The sequence below is a fragment of the Humulus lupulus genome, chromosome 7 (assembly GCF_963169125.1).
Source record: "Humulus lupulus chromosome 7, drHumLupu1.1, whole genome shotgun sequence".
Lineage (NCBI taxonomy): Eukaryota > Viridiplantae > Streptophyta > Magnoliopsida > Rosales > Cannabaceae > Humulus > Humulus lupulus.
Window position 1 is genome coordinate 205,830,297 of NC_084799.1, and position 16,449 is coordinate 205,846,745.

The 16,449-nt window shown below is 30.5% G+C and overlaps 3 protein-coding genes across 5 annotated transcripts; 1 reads left to right on the top strand and 2 right to left on the bottom strand.

The window, feature by feature from the left end:
- Positions 1 to 790: 790 nt before the first annotated feature.
- LOC133789233 (F-box/kelch-repeat protein At3g23880-like) lies at positions 791 to 2,597 on the top strand. Of its 2 annotated transcripts, none has more exons than XM_062226997.1 (2): positions 791 to 925; positions 1,134 to 2,597. In XM_062226997.1, exon 2 carries the CDS (start codon positions 1,158 to 1,160, stop codon positions 2,349 to 2,351), a length of 1,194 nt encoding a protein of 397 aa, XP_062082981.1. In that variant the 5' UTR covers positions 791 to 925; positions 1,134 to 1,157; the 3' UTR covers positions 2,352 to 2,597. The 2 variants fall into 2 exon arrangements, with proteins under 2 accessions (XP_062082981.1, XP_062082982.1); XM_062226998.1 differs by having other exon boundaries at positions 804 to 925; positions 1,121 to 2,597.
- Positions 2,598 to 4,200: 1,603 nt separating this feature from the next.
- LOC133790160 (disease resistance protein RPV1-like) lies at positions 4,201 to 7,053 on the bottom strand. 2 transcript variants are annotated; one of them, XR_009873934.1, is made up of 4 exons: positions 5,594 to 7,053; positions 5,017 to 5,186; positions 4,593 to 4,892; positions 4,201 to 4,503 (listed from the first exon to the last, which is right to left on the bottom strand). XR_009873934.1 is itself a non-coding variant. In XM_062227697.1 (3 exons), exons 1-3 carry the CDS (start codon positions 6,058 to 6,060, stop codon positions 4,708 to 4,710), a joined length of 822 nt encoding a protein of 273 aa, XP_062083681.1. In that variant the 5' UTR covers positions 6,061 to 7,053; the 3' UTR covers positions 4,529 to 4,707. The 2 variants fall into 2 exon arrangements, 1 of the variants encoding a protein (XP_062083681.1); XM_062227697.1 differs by lacking the exon at positions 4,201 to 4,503 and having other exon boundaries at positions 4,529 to 4,892.
- Positions 7,054 to 12,625: 5,572 nt separating this feature from the next.
- On the bottom strand, positions 12,626 to 15,525 carry LOC133792648 (uncharacterized). Its single transcript, XM_062230554.1, has 10 exons — positions 15,444 to 15,525; positions 14,541 to 14,860; positions 14,197 to 14,400; positions 13,976 to 14,068; positions 13,774 to 13,875; positions 13,403 to 13,687; positions 13,281 to 13,319; positions 13,115 to 13,201; positions 12,777 to 13,016; positions 12,626 to 12,670 (listed from the first exon to the last, which is right to left on the bottom strand). The coding sequence occupies exons 1-10, from the start codon at positions 15,523 to 15,525 to the stop codon at positions 12,626 to 12,628; spliced, it is 1,497 nt and encodes a 498-aa protein (XP_062086538.1).
- Positions 15,526 to 16,449: the final 924 nt, after the last annotated feature.

Here is a 16,449-nt window from a genome sequence, read left to right on the forward strand (position 1 = left end):
TAGCATCGAGCTATCATTTCTCAAACCGACCATAAAACACAACCAAACCCTCAATCGAACCCTATCGAGCTCATATCGAGCTACTATCGAGCTCACATATTATAGATCCATTCGACCCCTTATCGAACCCTTATCGAGTTTCCATCGAGCACTAAACCGAACCTATCGAGCTATTATCGAGCTAACATCGAGCTACATCGAGATCTTACAAAGACCTTCTTCTACATACCATCGAACCGTTATCGAGCTTCTATCGAGCAAAAAAATTGCAGAAAACCCAGAAAAACACAGATCGCGGAATCTCTCAAAAAATCCCGAAAAATACACCAATATAGGCTCAGATCTGTTCAAAATAACCAAAAAAAATGTAAACAAATAATACCCAACACAAAATGTAAAATCTCATTACCCATGGTTTTTCTCCTCCAAAAACTCTCAAAATAGATGTTGCCTTTGATATTAACGAATTCACAGAAACAATGGAGATAACTAACAATGATTTTGACAAGAAAATTATACAAAACTGTAGGTTTTATGGAGATTTCGTGAGAATTAGAGAGAGAAAGGGAGGAGAGTGGAAGAGAAGGTTTTGTGAATTTTTGATATAATGGGAGGGGTATTTTGGGTATGGGAGGAAAGTTTAGCATTAATTTGAAAATATTATTAATGTTGGGATTTTTTGGTAATATTAGGTATTATTAGAGATAAAAAGTAAAATTTCCCTTTACTTATTAATATAATTACTTATTAGATTGTGCACCTGTCCTCTTTTGGCAAATCCTTACTGAATGTTAAGAGCACAAAGTACTATATTAGGTCAACAAATTTCTCTCTCAATATTCTCTTCTCAGTCTCAATTATCAATTCTCACAACACTGATCTTACCAAAGAAGCTTTCTGGAACAAGTTGCAGAACTTTCTCAAGGTAAGCCTCCATCTTTACTCTAAACTTTCCTTCTTTACCTGTTTTCTATTTACTTTCTTGAGAAATTTCTGGGAAATTTTGTTGTTTGGATACTTTTGGAGTAGGGACGGGGTTGTCGTTAGTATTGGCAACATTTGGATTCTAAATTGGGTTTGGACTAAATAGTTTCATGTTTTACTCTTGTTATTCTACGAGGGATCTTCTTTAGAATTTGTAGTCTTTGATTCAAAACATGGCTATGGCGACGAAGTGGTGTGATATGCCGGAATGGATGTTGGAGGAAATATTTTCATGGCTGCCTCCGGAGCATTTGATGCGTTTCAAATGCGTGAGTAAGTCTTGGTATAGTCTTATCATATTACTTGTGAAAAACCCAATTTTCGTGAAGAAGCACCTTGGCAATATTTACAGCAACAACAAGATGTCCTCTACTAGGAATTTAGTTTTCTGTTGCTATCGACCTGGTTACTGCCCTGATCCGGATTTGGAATTTTGGAGTCCTTATGAACTATACTCATTGCTTACTATGAATGATAATGATCGTTTAAGTTATGTCAGTGAGGATTTTGATATGCCAATTCCTCGGACTGAATTGGATATGTCTTGTGTGTTGGGGTGTCACTGTAATGGGATCATTTGTCTTTGTGGTTCTCACAAAGCAATACTGTTATGCAACCTTGCAATGAAAGAATTCAGAACTCTTCCGAAACCGTATCCACCTCTTGGTGACTTTGTGTTTGTGGTGGTAGGAATAGGATTTTACTATGACTCCAGAGTAAATGATTACAAAGTCATTAGATTTGGGTGTGAGAGGTTGTTTCCTGGTAGTGTAGTGAATCCCAAACCCAGGGCTGACATATATAGTATGGCCACTGATTCTTGGAGAAGGGTTGAGACTCAGTTGGAATTTGATGGTCTTCCATATCCTGGGGAGCAAGTATTTTGCAAAGGAGTTTTCTACTGGTCTATGTGGACTGGTGCCTACTTTATCATTTCTTTTGATGTATTTGATGAGGGACTCTGCAGAATACCATTGCCAGATAGTCTTTTTGAGACACAAATTGAACAGCTTAAACTAGCTTTGTGGAATGAATCTGTTGTCTTGTTTTTCTATCCTGGAGAAAGAGGGTCTCCAATTTCGATTCAAGTATGGGAATTGGATGACTGCCATGGAGGTGTTAAGGGCTCTTGTTCTTGGATAAAGAAACTAATCATTGGACCGCTGGTGGACGTTGTGACTCCATGGACGTTCTGGAAGAGTGACGAGCTCCTCTTAGAAGCCACTGGTGGTGGGTTAGTCTCATACAATCTTAGCAGCCAAATGCTGAGAAATCTTACTATTCCAGAGGCAGGAAGAATAGTGCGTTGGGAATTTTCATATGTGAAGAGTTTGGTTTCAGTACATGGTGAGGAACAAGCCGGTTGAATTATTGATGCTCGATTCGGATTCGTGTGAAGAGACAAAACTAGACTCAAACTGTAGTAAATTTAAAAACAATTTGCTAACTTTCTGCATAATAGGTTATAGTTATAGGTTGTTTTCCCTTTCAACAATGTTGTGTTTGTCTAAGGTTTGTTGTATTTATATCAGTTTGTGGAGGAGAGAGTGTACATTGACAGGGTTTTGCCATCCTAGAAAGGCCATGTGCTCATATGCCAATGCTATCAACCACATCACAAGAGTTACAAAGAACAAGATTAATCAACATAACTTGGAAGCAGAACACAAGAATTGATTGGAGTTTGGTCTATTGGAACCCAATTTTTGCATTAATAAAACTATAACACAACTTACAATAGTTCACAGCAGAGAAACAGCCATATTCACAGAACCCTCTTAATTATTTTTCTTGTTGTATGAATGGACTGATTTTTAAAGGTTCAGCCAGTGAATTTATGATCTAAGAAAGGAGATAAAATAAAATAAAAGCTGCCCAACTTACATTTCAAACAGAAGTTGGAAAATAATCTGTGGGCCTCATATGATTAAATATAATTGCTATAGTGATCTAACTAAAGTTAAATAATGGGTTTTATGAACAAAATTAGAAATGACTAATTATCTTTTAGAATTGTGGTCCTATCATTCTATAATGTCTAGTACCTCATCCACTATCTATAAAAGTAGGTATTGTATAGGAAGACACATAACCCACAATCATCTACTATCTATATAATCAAAGTATGCTTCTGTTTCTGCTCTTATTGTATTTCACATTATTCTTAATGTTCTTGACATGGACAATCTTATGATTTATCATATTCAGGTTAAAATTCATTTCGATATTCATGCTTTCAAAAGGCTCATCGATGAACTGGGGATTTTAATTTTATTCTAACAGAAGATTCCAAATGAAATATCAAATCCATTATTTTCATTTTATTTGCTGTTGGAATTAATTCTCCCAAAATCTCAACTAAGTTCGTTATAACAAATTCAAATTTAGTTATTTATTTAGTTTGAAAAGTTAGGTCCACACTTATATCTCTTCTATATAATAAGTGTGTAGACAACGAAAATTATTAGTTTTAACAGTTTTTTATTTTTTTCGTTAACTTTAACGGAATATTCTTATATATAACAGAACATTCATATATTTAACGGTAGATTATAAACATGATTTAAACTTAAATCAAAATTGGTTCTGGTAGAATGTCGTTATAGTTCGGTTTAGTATGAAAATTCGGGGATTTTAAATTAAATATCTGTTTAATTAGTCGAAATTGGTTAATATTTGGAAATCTGGCATAAGCGATCCTGTCTTGGACGATATATCGCCACTCGAGGAATATGGATTTTGGCTGAAGCAGAAACGACAACAGATATTATGCATTTTCATCGAGATTATTCGGCATGCGATATATCGCAACATTGGAGGCGATATATCGACAAAAGGGTATTTTGGAAATTTTCAGGGAATTTCGTAGGATTGTTTTTGGGGGAAATAAAAGAAGTTTGAATATAGAGAACGAGAGAAGTGCTGGACGGCAGAGGAGAGAAACAGAGTAGAATTCATTAGTTTTATTTTCATTTTTTTATGCTTTTGAATTTTAGATTATGAAATGATGTTTAATATTATTAACTAAATTCTTATTTAGAGTATTTTATTGTAGCCACTGGATATTCTTTTCATCTTTAATGCAATTTCTATGATTATTTGAATTTATGTTTATCTATTGTTCTTATGTTTAATGATCGTAATTGATTCGTCATCTTTTGCATGATTATTGGTTTTAATTCATATATATATATATTTATATATATATACCTTGAATTCGTTTGGAAGTTGCTCCAACTTGCAAAAGGGCATGTTGAGTTCCACAAGATGTTGTGGCACATAATTTGATGGTAAAGACTTGAATGGGTAGCAAGGCCAATTGAGATATCTAAGAGAATCAGGAAGTGTATCAAGACCATGAGGAAGTTGAAATTTGCACTTCTCCATTTGTATACAATCTCCATATATTTGAAGTAGTCTTAGATTGTACATTTCTCTAAAGACTGTAGGCTTCAATTTGAAATGACTCCCCTTGATCCCAAAGAAGTTTAGGAATATTCCTTCAACTTTTTCGCTACTCTGAAAATTAGAACAAACAACACTAAGCACATACTTTCTATCATTATTTTCACATATTATAGTTTTATTTTATAGAATTTAGGACATACAGTGTTATTTTTTAAGACATGACAAATGTCTTCAGTAATCCATAGTCTGCTACGCATTCCAGGCTCTTTGATGCATTCTTGACAAACAATTTCCCAGCCCATTTCTTGTATCAAATCATGCATCCATAGTCTCATAATTTATCTCAAATATCAAACATCTATCATCATAACTTATCCTCAATATTATATTTTGAATCTTTCTGTTGGGAAACACTTTCAACTTATTTATTGCACTATTCCACCCTTCTTCACTTTTCGAATACAAATAAGAACCTAAAACTTTAAGAGCCAATGGCATTCCTGCAGCATAATTCACTACATTTATCGACAACACCATAAAACTAGTTGGTGGAGAATCACTTTTGAATGCATTCGAACCGATTGTAAATTTGAGTAAACAAGGCTTGCGCTAGAGTTGTCTTACCCATGCCGCCCATGCCCAAAATTGGAACATATAATAACAATGATTCAAGATGTTCAATGCGTCTGCTCATTCCAACAAGATCATTATTCAAATAGTCACTACATGATGACAAAGAATTAAGCTTCTTCAAGATGTCTTCGACTATTTTCTCAATTAAATTGGACTCACACCTAGAACAAAACCAAATGAAAGTTTATCAGTTGAATTTAATCAATGAGCTCTCAATACTTAAAAAAAAGGCAATTGTGTCAATCAAATGCGCTAGCCAATGCACTGTTATAAATTGTTGACCAAGAATTAGGATTTGTGGCAGTTACAAATAGAGACAAATGACATTTTTTTGTTGTAGTGTCTAAATGTATCTTTGCATGTTTATATAATATTATCGAAGATTTAAATATTATAAACTTTCATTGTGTTACATAAAAACAAATGAAGAGAATATTATCAAGGATCTTTTATATAAACTTCACTAAAATTTATATTTCATAAACAAAAGCAGGGGGTTTCTTCAACATTTAGAAGAATAAATCATAATAAGTTTGTAAATAAATAAAGTAATAAAAAAAAATGGTACCTGGTTTTGGGTGCATTACAGCCAGAAAGATTAGCTGCAGATATTAAAGCAGTCCTCCATTGAGTCAATAATCTATCAGACTCACTTCCAAAGCGTTCTTCAAGTGCACCAAATGCAACTCCAAAATTCCCTGATTGTTTTCTGATATCACATGGACTCACATGATAAAATATTGGCACAATAATCTGCCCATATATTTCTTTACACCTCGGAATATGAACCAATTCATTCAAACACCACCTCGAAGATGCATAATTTTCCGAGAAAACTATGACAGAAAGCTTTGAGTCTTGAATTGCTATCAAAAGAGCTGAAGAAATCTCATCACCACTCTCAAGCCTCTCATCCATGTAAACTTGTAAATTTTTAAGCAACAATGCTTTGTGAAGATGGCTAGTGAAATTGTTACGGGTATCCTCACCTCTAAAGCTTATGAAAACGTCGTACTTATTATTCTTTGGTGCCATATTGATGCGACCTTAAGAAAAACTCACTATAGAAAATTGAGCAAAACTATAATATTGGAAAAACTAAAGTCGCAAGTATATACATGGACTACGTAGCTCATGAAAAAGATTCAATCTTGGTAAATATATTTGTGGATGAAGGTGATTTACTACCTAAGAATCTAGATTATTGAAGAAGTAAAACAAGATTTAAAGAAATAACAAAGAGCAAGTAAAAGAATCACACCAAGCAATTTTTACAAGGTTCACCACTACTCAAAGTAATGGCTAATCCTTGGGACCTAGTCCAGAAAAAGAATTCCACTAAGATATAAAATGCAAGTTCTACACAGTATTTCTGATTTTACAACCAAAACAGTAAATCATCTATACACAGTATCTATTTGAATCCTTACACTTGAACTCTTGCAGAACTAACTTTCTTCCAATACTCAGCTTGAAGAACAATCACAGCTAGCCATGGATGAACACTCTCTGAAAATCAAGTTCTTCAACCTGTAAAAGAAAGACAACAAAAACAACCCATACGAAAAACCCCAAAAACTCACCGAGCTGAGAAAAACCAAAATAACCAATTAGAGATCTGAGTTCTAACCAACTCAAATACCCAGCCACACTCAATACAGAAAATCGTTAGGAAAACTAATTAATTTAGCACACACCAAAAACTCGAAACCTAAAAACACAGTCAATTAAACATAACAGACACATTAAACTAAGTCACGTAAGCAACAGACAATTATGACAATATCAAACTTCCAGATGCAACTGGCAAAATAGCATATGAACCGAAATACTGTCAAAATACAAAATACAGATGCAACTGAAAAAGTAACAGATGAATCATGAAATTGCCAAATACAAAATACACAAATTAAGACACTTACGGTAGAAATCTTATTCAATCTTAATAAAGAAAAAGAAGAAGAAGAAGAAGAAGAAGAAGAAGACAGCTTTAATCAATCAGTTAAGGTAGCTGGACCCAAAGAGACTGACCACCACTGTTGCACTTTCATTAATAAAGTTCAATTAAAGCATAAATGACTAGACTAGGCCAGGATATAGGGAAACTTCCTCATCAAATTTACCATGGACCACTGTGGCAATTAATAAAGATTTATTAGCTTGTTTATTTAACTTATAATCGACATATTTCCAAAACCAAATATGTTGTCATCAACATAGAGATGATAGGCCTGTGTTATAATTATGCATACTCCTTTAATTTAAAAAAAAAAACATTGGAAAATTTAAAAAAACAAAATCATGTCTACTTCTTTCCTCCTATGTATCAACAAAAATTATAGAGTTAGAACCAGTAGTCAATAATTACCTTATCTTACTTTTTTTTCCCTCTTTATGAGAATCCTATTACCTTTATTTTTATTTTTTAAAATTAAAGTTATCTTATGTTCTTTTCCTACATCTTCATCATCATCTAATATGACACAAAATTTTCCTAAAGTTCTGATTACCAAGAATAAACTAATTTCAGGGCATTCTTATGTGGTACGTAGTCTATATTTTAAATTAGTATATCATTATAGAATCATAAATTATATATTGTACAAATATTAAGGAATAATGAAGTTGCTTATTTTTATCTCTTTTATTCATTGACATCTTTCTTTGAAAGAATCTAATGGCTTTTTGTACTTTGGTCCACAAAAAAGAGGTCTCTAGCTCAGCAAAATATGAAACTGAAATGACATTTTTGAATTTTTCCCTTGCTTTAAAGATTTTGAATTTTTTTATTGGAAAATTATAGACAACATATATAAGGAGATTAATTCTCATGTGGGGATGGAGAGTTGATTATAGTTGGCCTTGTGAAAAACGAGAGAAAGAAAGTGTAATAAGTAATGTTGCTTTTACCAAAGATGACAATGGGAAATTAATTGTTTTATTTTATAGATTTAATTAAAGTTGGGTTGCTTTTTATGAAACGAAATGATGATTTATTTCAATTTGAATTCACACTTTTAAAACATACTATAGTTTTATTTAGGACCAAAAACCACTCAGGCCCCCAACTTTTACTAAGAGTTATTATTTGCCTCATAATATGATATGGCTAGGAAACCAAATTTTCCTTCTTTTTTCCAAAAAAAAAAAACAAAGTTTTCACACTATAATTTTTTTTTTCACACCCAGAGATTTATCGAGGTTCGCCCAAAATTTTGGGTTACATCCTCGTTGAGCTGCTCCACAAATGGTGAGCTCCGATCTTCACTAATAATGGTGGAGTTACAAAATGTCAACAAGGCTCCACGTCACAGATGACCGACAAGGTAACCTTCTTTCAAACTCTCTCTGTTTCTAATGTTTCTCTCTTTTCTTTACAAAAACTCTCACTAACTATCTTTTGATTTTCCTCTGTTTCTCTCTCTCTCTCTCAACTTTCTTCGAGCTCTTGGATCTGCTTCAAGAAGATGGATCTGCTTCTGGTGCTGGTTAAAAGTATATATAGTAGCTTCTCCTCTTCTTGTCTTGATTCGAGTCTGTTAGGTTGAGCTGATTTAAACTGATTGCTGATGTGTTCTGAGTTGTTTGTTGAGATAGTTGAGTTTGTCTTGTAACTGATTTGTAAATGAGCATGAGAAATATTTATGTTCTGTAACTGTTTTTGTAAGCCTTCGGGCAAGAGAGTCACTCTTTGTAACTGTATTTACTGGTAACAGTTTAAGTGGGGATTTATACAACAGTCCACCACATAAAGTCGCAGAGAGTTTTGGAAGCAAGACCGTTATTAGCTGATTGATTTCCTTCCCTGTAAATATGAGAGACTTAAACATGACAAAGACATTAAAAAAGAGAACAACAAAAAACATTGAATAAATGTTTCCTTCAACACAAAAAAAGCAGCTTCAACTTACATATATTAACTTATAATTAGTACTTTATCACACAAAAGGAAAAATAATTTGATTGTATATAATTTAGTTTGACAAGAATGTATTTTCATCACCTTAATACATATCTATACATGTATATATATATATACACCTGCTAAACCTGGCTAAAAACTCAAGAAAATGCAATTATAATTTCCACAGAAAAATGAGCATATGTAAATAACTAATAGTGTAATCAAATTGAAAAGGTTTACATATATATATATATATATATATTACCTGCAACGAGAAAGAAATACTAAGAAGACTTTGATATTTGAACTCAGTTTAAATGTGTGGTTCTGCTCTATCAAACTCCTTTGCATCTTGGCGATATACCAAGCGAACTCCACATTGTTTTATTCTCCCTTTGCCGATGCTATCATTTGATTCCCCAAAGTAAAATCCAAAGAAAGGCTTGTCAACTCCAGATAAAAATTCCGATTTACCTTTTCGGTAAAGATACCATATGAACACAGTGCCCGATGAACTGTCTAAAATGTCATTGTTGTCATTATTGTATTTTTTTGTAGCTAAAGGTTTATGTTATTGTAACTTAGTTATTATACATTAATTATTATAGAAAAGAATTTTAGAGCACTCCCGATAGTTTTTCTACTCTATTTTTTAAAATATCTTACATAAACTTTACTTTTTAATTTTACCTCAACATTTTATATTACATCATATAATCAGAGTTTCTAATTTTTTTCTATGCATCATTTAAATAATGCATGATTGTTTTTTTATTTTTCTATAAGTTTCTATGCTATTGTAGCTCATTATTTATTTGACTTATTCTACTATGAGTGTTATTAGCCACTTCTTTACCATAATTTAATAAAAATTGATTATTTATTATAAATTTATAATTAAATTTAAAAAATTAAATAAAATATTAAGAGTAATATGTTGTTACAAATAATTTATCAAACACTTGACACTACAATCCTTGGCAAGACAACTCACTTTTTGACTTCTTGTATTACGTACCGGTTCTACTTTATAGTTATGTCTAAGTTTATAGTTGTCCTATTAATTAATATTGACTCTTGAAGACACATTAGATTACGTTTAAGTTTTAATACACTATATATTAATACTAATCATCTTAGAAAAATTATGATATATATTCTACAGCTAGCGTAATATAATAGACGAAACCCAGCTCATATCTAGCTAATGGGGTCCTATTGTATATGGTCAACATCATCATATAAATAAGTAAACATAATTTTATATTTTCTTGAATAGTTAATAGATTTCTCCTGCTATTTCTATGGACTACTTTTCTTTGTAATTTCGCTATCAGTAATAATTGTACTAAAACACCACTTTAATGGTAGAAATATTTTCAATCTAACAATTTGAAAATGAAAAATTGAGAAAAAATAATAAGTATTCATATAAAACCTACACGTTTGGAAATGAATATTTATAGTCAATAATCATCACTTGCCTTACGCTCTGGCACAGACTGCATTTGGGAACAGAATTTCTATTGCTTATTAATTAGTTGTGTCAAGTAAACTTTCAATACTTCGAATTTCAAAAAATAGTTTATATATTTTTGGATACTGTATTTTGTGATATTATTTATTTGGATTTTGTATTTTGATAAATTACTTTTTAGATCATATGTTTTATAAAATGATTAAAATAGAATCATAAACTCAATTTTGATAAAGAAAAAATTAAATATAATAACACAGTTTTTAAGCAAAATAATTTTATTTTTGTTCTCAATTATTAGTTTGGTAAATCATTTGTGATTTTAGTTGAAAAAACATTGATCAAAATCGGGTTTAGGGTTTTATTTTAACTATTTTACAAAACACAGGGTCCAAAAAATAATTTATCAAAACATAAGGTCCAAACAGATAATAAGAAAATAGAATAATTTGAATTTTTTTTTTTACAATGTCCAAACAAAGCCTAGCATAATTTCATGGAATATATAATTTTCCGAACAGATTTTTTGTTATCTAAACGGAGTTGTTTCATGCACAGATATTCTCTCCTACTACTAGACGGGATGAAATAGAATCAATGCTTTGGTCCCTTAGCCTCAAACTCAATTATTGCTCAAAAGTGACTTTAGTTCTATGAGCTGTCCCTTAATATACCGTAGCACAAAATCACTTTAGACATTGTAGAGACAAGATACGAATAATTTTACTTTTGTTGAAAGGTCTATGGTATTCGTGCCCTTTATTTATCCACATTAACATATTGTATTAGACTGAAGAGAATAATGTCGTGTATATATAAATATATATATATATATAGGGGGTTTCTTTGGTAGGGTTATCAAAAAGAGCCTTACTGTAAGGCTCTTTTGTGTTTCTCTATTTTTAAACAGTTTTCAGCGCGATTTTTTTTATGACCGTGTATATTGTAGTTATTTAGAGCATCCTGCAAATTTTCAGAAAATTCTGAATAATTTACAATGCCGAAACACAAAAAAGTCCTACGGTAGGGCTCTTTTGTGTTTCGGTATGCAATAATCTGTTTTCGGCACTGTAAATTATTCGGAATTTTCTGAAAATTTGCAGGATGCTCTAAATAACTACAATATACATGATCATAAAAAAAAATTGCGCCAAAAACTATTCACAGGTTGAAAAACACAAAAAAGCCCTACGGTAGGGCTCTTTCTGATAACCCTACCAAATAATTACCATATATATATATATATATATTTACAATACAATGCATGTGGTCATCACTCATGGAAAAGAAAAGTAGATTTGACTACTTACTTTTCTTTTGTTAATGGCAAGTTGCGGGAAGGTTCGTGGAAAAGAATAGAAAAGAAAAGTAGAATACTTTTTGAGTCAATAACGTGCACTAAATACTCTCTACTTTTCAAACCAAGAAACATCTCTTAAGCCAAGTATTAATCATGAATGAAGATGTGTCTGGTCCCCACCCAAATATTAATCATGTTGACCTCTCTTTGAAGCCAAGTATGGATGCAGATGATGATCAACATCAGCATCAGAAGAAGAAGTACGATGTTTTTATCAGTTTCAGAGGAGAAGATACCCGCAAAACTATTACTAGCACTACACCAAATATATGAATTAGTAACATTTTTAAATGCCACTATTAATAATAAATAGTGACATTTAATGTTTTAGTGACATTTGTGGCAAATGTAAGTTATTCTAGTGTCACTAAATTGATTTTTTAGTGGCATTTTAAAATGTCATTTAATCCTAATTAGTAACACTTTAAAATGTCACTAAATTATTTATTATTTATTTATTTTTATATTCAAAGAATTTTTTTAGTGACATTTCAAAAATGTCAAAAATACTAGCAAGTTATATATCAGTGAATTTTTTTTAAAATGCTATTGAAAAATATTTTTATAATATAGAATTTGTTTCAATTAAAATTAGGCATGTCATTCAATGTTTTCCATATATTAAATAATAATTGATTTAAAATAATTTAGTACAAATTTAACTTAATATTTCAATATACATTCTAATAATAAAAAAAAGTTGACACCTAAATATTATAATAATATAAAAATATAAGTAACATAACAATTTTTTTACAACAAACTACAACAACAACAATGAAAATTATATTTAAACTATCCATACATCATTAACGAAAATGAAATATTTACATGAGTCTATTTTTCTAAGACAATAAAGTCACATCATTGAGTCATGGAGTTGTGTATCTGATTCTCGTGAAATCTGCATATTTTTTTTAGCAAAACAAATAACAAACATATAATTATTTGTACACATATATAATGATATTTAATGCAAGAGAATTGCTTTAAAATTGTATTCAACTTACCACAAATGTCGTCGGCCATGCAATAGGTGCTCCAACAACTTCACCAATTGTCTTAAAACATCCATATGCTCTAATTAATTGCTCGTTAGGTTGGATAGGAACTTGAACAATAACTTCTGAAAAGAAATCTCCGAGCTCTTTCCCTCCAACTTCTTTTGATGGATCCTTACTACTAACTAGGCCGATAGCAATTGTTTGAGGATCATTAGTGACACTCTTAAGATTAACCACTTCTCCGACCTGCACAATATAAATTATGACATAAAGATATATACACAAATGGATTCAATAGTAAAAGATATGTTTAAATAGTTAAGCAATATTGGGGTACTATTTACTTCAGCAACAGGAGTATCATATGATGAAGATGAAAACAATAGTCGACGTTGTGGTTCTTTGTTACGTGACGGACAAGCACTTTTGGCCTACATTTATAATAGTATATTAATAAAATAAATTAGTTTATTGTTAGTAATCTTAGAAATCATTTTATAAAAACTTAACCAGTTGTGAAGACGTGACATTGTCATTATGATTCGGAGCCTGCACATACACATATTCAATTTTAATTACTACAAATCATTGAATAATAATAATCAAATTTAAAGAAAAATTAAAAGTCTAACCTCAACTTGTACAATAGATATGTCATTGACATTGTTTTGTTTGTTCGAAAGAGTTTGAACTTGAGATGTTAACTCATTAATTTTAGATTTCAGGGCATCTACATACTCATTTTGATTTCGCCTCCAAGTGGATTTGTTTTCCCACACATCAGATGGACAAACACCAAATCCATACATGCGAACTGATCCATGTTTTTCTTTACCCATAACTTCAAAAAAAGTGTCATTCATACTCTTTTCTTTTGAAGCATCTTCATTCAATTCTTCTTTCTCTTGTAATCGTAACTATCATTAATTAATATAAGTTAAGAAGTAATAAAACAACATGCTCAGGATATATAACACAATAATTAAGAAGTATTCAATCATACCATTGCTTCTTTTGTGTTTTCATCAACAACACTCTTATCCTTCTTTGTGTAGCAAATTTTAAACATAGATGCACGTGTGGGTGTACTTCCACCATCCTCCTTCTACAAATGAACATATTCTTGTAATTAAAAATTAACCAAAGAAGGCATAATTATGAAATAACGTTCAAGTTATTTGTTAAAAATATTTTTCAAGTTTTACCTGCAATGCTCTAATTTGTGCAAAACTCTTTGTGCCAGTTGTATGGTTGTATTTTTTTTCTCCACGACTAGTCTTGTTTTTAGCACACTTACTCTAAAAGAACATCAACATATATACACTTAATAAATATGTTAATTAAAGGTTAAAACAAAAAGTACCTTTGAATTCGTGAAAAATGATATAAAACAATGAAGTTAATTAAAGGTTAAAAAAAAAAGTACCTTTGAATCTTCTGTTGCCCAATATTTTATCAATTTCTCCCATTGACCATCATATACTCTTTTGTCCTTATATTTTTTTTGCTCCTCAAAATATAAGTGCTCCGAATAATAAGTAGTCTTAAGGTAAGATTTCCAATTTCTAAGTTGCTTGCCACAAGTCCTCATAGTCCAATTCTTCACAAGAGGAGGAATGTCAAATTTTTCCTAAAAGAATAAAAGTATTGACTATTATCAATTTTAAATAAACTAACTAGAATTAATATTAGAAATGTATATATTAAAATTACTTTAACTATTAATCTAAAAGGCTAAATTAAATAAAAAGAAAAAGATAATAATTTTACCTGTATGATTTTCCACATTCCATCTTTGTACTTATCAGGTACCTCATGCCAATTCTTGTAGTTAATTGGAGCATTTTTTCCATCTCGTACTAATGTCCCAATAAAGCTTGTAAGTTTGTTTGCATTTTCATCATGTGGCTGCCCAAAATCGTTACATGTAATTTGTATTTTTTTACCATCATGATTACCCCAAATATCACGCATTTGTGTAGGACCTCGAGTTTTCTTTTTACTAGTATTATTTGTCAACAAATCTACAAATGGTCCAGCACTACCTTCGTCTTGTGTAGCCAATCTACATTGCATATATGGATCCATACCTACAAACGTTTCCAAAAACAAAGTAGAATAGTTATATTTAATGTTAAAGTAACAACTAAAATCTCAAATATCGTAGAATTTACACACTGTTTTTTCTATTAATAACAATGAATGAGAACATGCTTTAAAAACATTTGAATCACAATGAATTAAGTGGTTGCTTTACTTATTATTATTCTTTTCTAGTCATAATGCTTTACATTTCAGTTTTTCTCTTTGTTTTCTATCGTTATACTATATGAACCTGCAAACTTTGGTTAAGTGTACTATTTAAAGCCACAATTCAGCAAGATTATTTAAAACACAAATTTTCAAAACTAAACTTCAAAACATTATGAAAATTCAAAGAAAATTAAACCTTAACACTTGAAATTTCATGTCAACGTTTAACATGTACAAGTGACAAGAGCAAAACTAATTAGTGAGCTTGAAAATTGAAGAAGAAATGACTTCTTATTTTTAACAAGAAAGATAATTAAAGAATAAATTAAAAATCTGTTCCATTAGTTAATTGGCCTAAAACTTAAACATTTCCTAGAATTATTTGAATTATTATATCAAAAAAAGTATATCAAAAAGTACTCGCCTTCGAAACTGAATGTTGCTTGCCCCAATCTTTCGAGACTGGACTTGATATCAAGCTCGGCACTTCAGCTATCGACATTCCTTATTAAATGAACTTGTCAATCTCTCCCTTGGAGGTGACTAATGTCTTCGAGCTTGAGGCTTATGCTCAAATGCTAGAGATTTGTCTTTAGGAGTTTACTATATTTTAAGAGTAATAATATATGCACCCAACATTACACACACTAATGTGTCATTGCTTTTTAAAATAATGGGTCTCAATTTTAATAAATGTGATTAGCTATGCTAAACTGACACATTACTGTATGTAATGTTTGTATACGTATATTTTTAGTGCACATATCATTACTCATAATTTAAACATATAGTGAATATCGGTTTTATTTCGACTTCATGCTTTTACGATCCTACATTTCGATGGTATCTATTTAATCTCGAAATTTGGGTGTAACATTACTTGTAACTTTTTTTTTTGCAGGGTTCAAAATAAAATCATAGCCTAATATTAACCATATAAAATTATTTTTTTTGGTATTTTTAGACCAAACCACAAAGCTTGATTGGGGATGTTGAGCTAGATAATACTTAGTTGATTTAGTAATTAGTTATTTTGTTTTAGGAGATTATATTTGTACTCTAAAATTTGATTAAGACATTCTATTTTTATTAAAAATTAATATATAATATATATTTTTTTAATTTATGCACACATTTTTTTTATATTCTAAAATATACATATAAATAATATATATTTTAAATATTTAAATAGTATAAAAATATAAAAACTTCTTAAAATATGAGTTTTTTTCTATAAAATTATGAAAATAAGATAAAATAAAATTATTGAATTTTATAAAAAAAAAGAATTAAAGAATATAAAAAAAATATTAAAAATGATTTAATTTATTTTTAATTAATGTGGTGTTTATATATATTTTCAAAAGCAAATATAATGACCTTTCTTTACTTTATTATGTTAGGAGTAATAATATATGCACTCAAA

Excerpts from the sequence above, each read along its gene's own strand:
- LOC133790160 (XM_062227697.1), bottom strand. The coding sequence starts at position 6,060 with ATGGCACCAAAGAATAATAAGTACGACGTTTTCATAAGCTTTAGAGGT. Across the intron at positions 5,187-5,593 it reads TGTAATGCACCCAAAACCAG|GTGTGAGTCCAATTTAATTG; the intron begins GTACCATTTTTT and ends GTTTTGTTCTAG. Across the intron at positions 4,893-5,016 it reads TTTGGGCATGGGCGGCATGG|GAATGCCATTGGCTCTTAAA; the intron begins GTAAGACAACTC and ends ATTATGCTGCAG.
- LOC133789233 (XM_062226997.1), top strand. The coding sequence starts at position 1,158 with ATGGCTATGGCGACGAAGTGGTGTGATATGCCGGAATGGATGTTGGAG.
- LOC133792648 (XM_062230554.1), bottom strand. The coding sequence starts at position 15,525 with ATGTCGATAGCTGAAGTGCCGAGCTTGATATCAAGTCCAGTCTCGAAA. Across the intron at positions 14,861-15,443 it reads ACATTCAGTTTCGAAGGCGA|GTATGGATCCATATATGCAA; the intron begins GTACTTTTTGAT and ends AAACGTTTGTAG. Across the intron at positions 13,017-13,114 it reads ATGATACTCCTGTTGCTGAA|GTCGGAGAAGTGGTTAATCT; the intron begins GTAAATAGTACC and ends TATATTGTGCAG.